Source organism: Esox lucius, chromosome 20 (assembly GCF_011004845.1).
Source record: "Esox lucius isolate fEsoLuc1 chromosome 20, fEsoLuc1.pri, whole genome shotgun sequence".
Lineage (NCBI taxonomy): Eukaryota > Metazoa > Chordata > Actinopteri > Esociformes > Esocidae > Esox > Esox lucius.
The window spans coordinates 7,260,034-7,265,968 of record NC_047588.1 but is presented as its reverse complement, the minus strand read 5'-3'; the positions used below and the strand labels follow the sequence as shown (position 1 = coordinate 7,265,968).

The following is a 5,935-nucleotide window of genomic DNA, read 5'->3' as shown; positions in this document are numbered from 1 at the left end:
ATTTTCATTCAGTCAGTAGTTAGTTTCGTTTTCCGTTCGTGTTTGGTTTGTTTGTTGTTTTAATAAAAACCCACGAACGAGAGTACTGCCTGCGCCTGGTTCCTAACCAACACTACACCACGACGAGTTGTTACACAACAATTTAAGAGAGTCCAGGAAATTCTAATCTCCCAGCTTATCAGGACTTCTACAAGTTTCTCATAACACTGGATCTATGTTGCCCCACTATACTGGTCATTTACTATTGGAAGCTGTTGAGATTTCATTTGTTTATTATATGTTTTGTTCATAATCTAATAGGTGCTCTCATTTGTGTTTATATTTTGTATTCATTATTACCCCTTGTTGTCCCTGTGAGCCAAACAATCACATTGTGACTTGTGTATCATGTGACCTGATCAGTGAATGACCAATTGCACATGTTTCTGTTCAATACACAATAAAAAGAGTGCCGGTCAGAGAGACGGGCTGATTGTGAAACCGTTATTCGTTGTCTGTGTGAGTCACTCTGCTAACAGGTTATGGGCCCAGGATCCATAGTGTAATATTGTAGTGAGGTCGAGAATAGAAAAGGCAAAAGGAAAGGCCTCAACGAAAGACAGGTCCGAGAGAAGTGTCTCGTTATACGGTCATGAGCATAAGGTCGGATACAGTGGTACCAAGGCACCGTTGGTCAAGACTGGTCTTTGACGGAGATGAAAAGAATTACGAGTTATGGGAGACGAAGTTCTTGGGACACCTTTGTTTGCAAGGACTGAAAGGGACTATATTAAATGAGAATGCTGACGACGAGAACGACGAGACGAATAATGCGAAAGCCTATGCGGAGCTGATACAGTTTCTGGATGACAAGAGTCTGTCGCTGGTCATGCGGGAAGCAGCAGATGACGGACGTAAGGCACTGAAGATTCTACGGGAATACTACGCTGGGAAAGGGAAGCCCAGGGTGATAAACCTGTATACAGAGCTCACTTCACTACAAAAGACGCCCACGGAGAGTGTCACAGAATATGTCATCAGAGCTGAGACAGCGATCACTGCTTTGAGAAACGCAGGTGAGGTTCTGAGCGATGAGCTTTTGACAGCTATGGTTCTGAAAGGACTTCCGGAAACGTTCAAGCCATTCACAATCCACGTTACCCAGGGCGACGACAAGATGACCTTTGCTGAATTTAAGACTAGGCTCCGGAGTTATGAGGACATTGAACACATGCGGGCGACTACCCCTGAGGACAATATAATGCATGTAAGAGCACAGCAAGGACAGAGATCCGCATCAGCTGGGGCTGCGAGTGCTGACATCGTTTGTTACAGGTGTGGCACAAAAGGACACCGAGCAAGGACATGCCAGCGTAAACAGTGGTGCAGTCAATGCAAAAGTACCACCCATCGCGACGCAACCTGTAGGCGGAGAAAGCAGCAGGACAACGCAAGACAAGTGTCTGAGGAGACGAGAGACAGAGAATATGTGTTTCGGGCAAGCGACGCTGTGATGTGGAGGCCTGAAGACAGGAGAAGACGCCTGATGGTGGATGCAGGTGCGACTTCACACATCATCACAGACATCGCAAAGTTTAAGAAGTTTGACAGCAGTTTCCGGGCGGACACACACTGCGTGGAATTGGCAGACGGCACGAGGTGCAACGGAGTCGCCAAACACAGAGGAGACGCAGCAGTATGGCTGGCGGACAGCAGAGGATTGCATTCCAAAACTACATTAAGAAACGCGCTATATATCCCAACATATCCACAAGATATATTCTCCGTGAAGGCAGCTACATCGAATGGAGCAACAGTGACCTTCAGAGAGGGGATGAACGTTCTACTGCATAAAGACGGTACCGAATTCCCCATACACGTACATAACAAACTGTATTATTTGCAGACCACAGACAATGAATGTGATGATGACCAATGCAACAAAAGTTATGATTTGGAGACATGGCATGGGATATTAGGACATTGCAATTACGGGGATATACTCAAGCTTGAGAATGTTGTATGTGGCATGGAAATAAAGAATAGAGCAGATAAACTGACCCCACGTTGTGAGATTTGCACACAAGGGAAGTTCATTAATGCTAGAAACCGAGAACCAGATGTGAGAGCCGGAGCGGCTCTAGAAATGGTACACACAGATCTGGCAGGGCCTATAGACCCAATATCCAGAGACGGACATAGATATGCTTTGTCTTTTACTGATGATTATTCTGGTGCCATTTTTGTTTATTGTTTGAGAACTAAAAGTGACACACTAACCGCCACAGAAAAGTTCCTTGCTGATATAGCTCCGTATGGTAAAGTGAAGTGCATAAGGTCTGATAATGGGACAGAATTCACAGGAAAGGGATACCAGGCTTTGTTAAGTAGAAATGGTATTAAACAGGAGACCTCTGCACCATACTCTCCACACCAAAACGGCACTGCCGAACGAAATTGGAGAACCTTATTCGACATGGCCAGGTGCATGTTAATTGAAAGTGGGTTACCAAAAACATTGTGGACGTATGCAGTCCATACAGCTGCTGTAGTAAGAAATCGATGCTACAATAACCGCACTAAACATACAGCTTACTTCATGTTAACAGGCAGGCAACCGAACATTTCTAGAATGCAGAAGTTTGGTGTTCCCTGTTACGCTTATCAACATGGCCGAGGCAAGCTGGACTCGAGGTGTGAGAAGGGAATTTTTGTTGGATATGACAAGAACAGTCCAGCATACTTGATCTATTATCCCGACAACAATAAAATACAGAAACGGAGACTGGTCGAGTTTTACCCCACGGTGGGAGCTGAGGCTGACATGACACAGAGTGACGACGAGGAAAGTGAATTTGGGGTTAGGGCTACCCTTGGGGAGTCAGTAAGAGGCCCTGGGGTTGACCTGGGGAGCCCACAAGAACAAGCCCAAGAACAAGCCAAAGTACCTGAAATAAGACGTAATCCCACCAGAGACAGGAAAAGGCCAGGTTATTTGGGTGATTATGTTTGTGGTTTCGAGGGTGAGGTAACGGACGTGGATTACTGTTATAGACTCGTATGCAACATACCCCAGACGTACAAAGAAGCCGTAACGTCAGTGAATGCAGACGAATGGGTTAGGGCTATGGATGACGAGATGAAGTCATTAGAGGACAGTGTTACGTTTACCCTGACCAGTCTACCCGCAGGCAAAGAACTAGTGGGGGGTAAATGGGTCTATGCGATTAAAAAGAACATCGACGGGACAGACAAGTACAAAGCGCGTTATGTTGCCAAAGGTTATAGTCAAGTGAGAGGTGTGGACTATGATGAGACTTTTTCTCCAACTGCCAGTATGACTAGTATCAGAGTGTTGATACAGAAAGCCGTACAGGAAAACCTGGTTGTGCACCAGATGGACGTAAAGACAGCGTATATACATGCGCCGATAGATTGCGACATTTATATGAAACAGCCTGAGGGTTATGAGATATTACAGGCACATACTAAACTGGTGTATAAATTAGAGTGTATCAAACACTCTGGTGTATCAAAACCCTGCTGACCATTGTGTTTACACAAAGGCTACAGAAGCCGAGAGAGTATACATAATAATATGGGTTGATGACTTGATAATCTCAGCCAACAATATGTATGTGCTTAATCGTGTGAAAGAGATGCTCAGTGCAAAATTCAGAATGAAGGACTTAGGAACACTAACACATTTCCTTGGTATTGATTATAAGCAGGAGTTTGAATGTGTCAGAATGTCGCAACAACAGTATACTACGAAAATCCTGGAGAGGTTTGACATGCAGAACTGTAAGGCCAGAGCCACTCCCTGCGAACAGCAATTGAACTATACGGACAGCGCAGAGGAAATGACTGACGTAAGAAAGTACAGAGAGGTAGTAGGTAGCCTCATATACCTGGCGACGTGTACAAGACCGGACCTCAGTTATGTCGTAAGCAAACTGTCACAGTATTTTACTAGGCCGACCACAGAACAGTGGAATACTGTAAAACAAGTTTTAAGGTATTTAAAAGGGACAAACGACAAAGAACTGTGCTACAGGAAAGGAGATGATGAAAACCTGATACATGCATACTGCGACGCAGATTGGGCAGCTGATGTGACTGATAGACGCAGTACTACGGGGTACTGCATTAGCCTAAACGAAAAGGGTCCGTTGGTCTCATGGAAGACCAGGAGACAGCCTACTGTCGCATTGTCCACCTGTGAGGCAGAATATATGGCGCTGGCCGCGACTGTACAAGAGTGTTTGTTTCTACAGCAATTGCTGGAAAACCTAGATGGTCTGAAATACAAAACCAGGGTCTACGAAGATAATCAGGGTGCCATAGCTTTGGCCAAAAATCCTGTGCAAAGACAGAGGTGCAAACATGTGGACATTAAGTACCATTTTGTAAGATCGGTGATAAAGGAGGGGAGAGTTAGTCTACAATATTGTCCAACAGACGACATGGTTGCTGATATACTTACGAAACCAGCAACGAGACTAAAGTTAATAAAATTTGACACATTTATGTTTGGTGCATAAAGACTTGTATGACAATAGACATGTGAGAGCAAGTGGGGGTGTTGAGATTTCATTTGTTTATTATATGTTTTGTTCATAATCTAATAGGTGCTCTCATTTGTGTTTATATTTTGTATTCATTATTACCCCTTGTTGTCCCTGTGAGCCAAACAATCACATTGTGACTTGTGTATCATGTGACCTAATCAGTGAATGACCAATTGCACATGTTTCTGTTCAATACACAATAAAAAGAGTGCCGGTCAGAGAGACGGGCTGATTGTGAAACCGTTATTCGTTGTCTGTGTGAGTCACTCTGCTAAGAGAAGCAAAGAACATTTCCAGTATTTCACAATACTCCTCCCAAGTTTGCACATTCCCATCTTACGCTGACAGTGAACCTATGATTCCTGGATGTCTGTTGCCCCACTATACTGGTCATTTACTATTGGAAGCAAAGAACATTTCCAGTATTTCACAATACTCCTCCCAAGTTTGCACATTCCCATCTAACGCTGACAGTGAACCTATGATTCCTGCCATGTCCTTATCTTTATCCCGTCAGCACCATGTTATCATCATCGCCACTTTATGTAGTAACTTGCACTACATGTATTAAACTTGCCAGGCTCAGTTCTTTGTTTGACTTCAGCTTTATTTTCCCAGTTCAGGGCAAGAGGACACAGCATACCAAATCAACCATACCTACTTAGTCTTCATGACTGCAGCTGCAGGTAGCACAAAGTAATGGCCAACGAAGTAGTGCCCTCTATGTTTGGCTGAAACATGTTTACTAACAAAACCTCAGGATACTACCATTTGACAGAGACACTCTGTCTTTCTGCTGTTCATCTGCAACCCGAGAAACCAAGTCATTATCACAGAGAATATGTAGTGATAATCTTGTGTTACATTGTCCCCAGCTCAGACACATTAATGACAATGTGGAAATGACACAGGGCCAGCTGTAGAGGAGCTAACCCTAAGAGGACATGACCAAGAACAAGATACAAATATTCTAACATGGAAACTTCTACCATTCACTGATAAACATACTCACCTATCGCTTCTCGAGTTTCGGGAAATCACAGGTTTTTAATCACTAACCATTTTACATATACCATGTGTGAACACCACATTCCAAATGCTCTGATGTCTTTCCGTGTATATTCAATGTACATTAGAATGTTCTTTTTTATGTACCTTTCATAGGCATATTACACTCATATTATACTTACAATATTCAATGCTTCTAACCATTATATTGTTCATGTTCCCCATTCTACACTCTTTGAAATTGCTGCTAGTTTACATTGTTATATTTGCTATATTTTTGATTTTAATATTTCTTAATCCTTGCTGCGTAGATGTCGTGTGCCATGTCACAAGAATTTCATTGTTCAGAATTACGCTGTGTTATTTGGTGCATTTGA

General features: G+C 43.3%; 1 protein-coding gene across 1 annotated transcript; it reads left to right on the top strand.

Moving 5' to 3' along the window:
- The first annotated feature begins 234 nt into the window (after nucleotides 1-234).
- Nucleotides 235-5,935, top strand: LOC117593456. Its single transcript, XM_034288712.1, has 2 exons — nucleotides 235-1,838; nucleotides 5,169-5,935. Exons 1-2 carry the CDS (start codon nucleotides 632-634, stop codon nucleotides 5,213-5,215), a joined length of 1,254 nt encoding a protein of 417 aa, XP_034144603.1. The 5' UTR covers nucleotides 235-631; the 3' UTR covers nucleotides 5,216-5,935.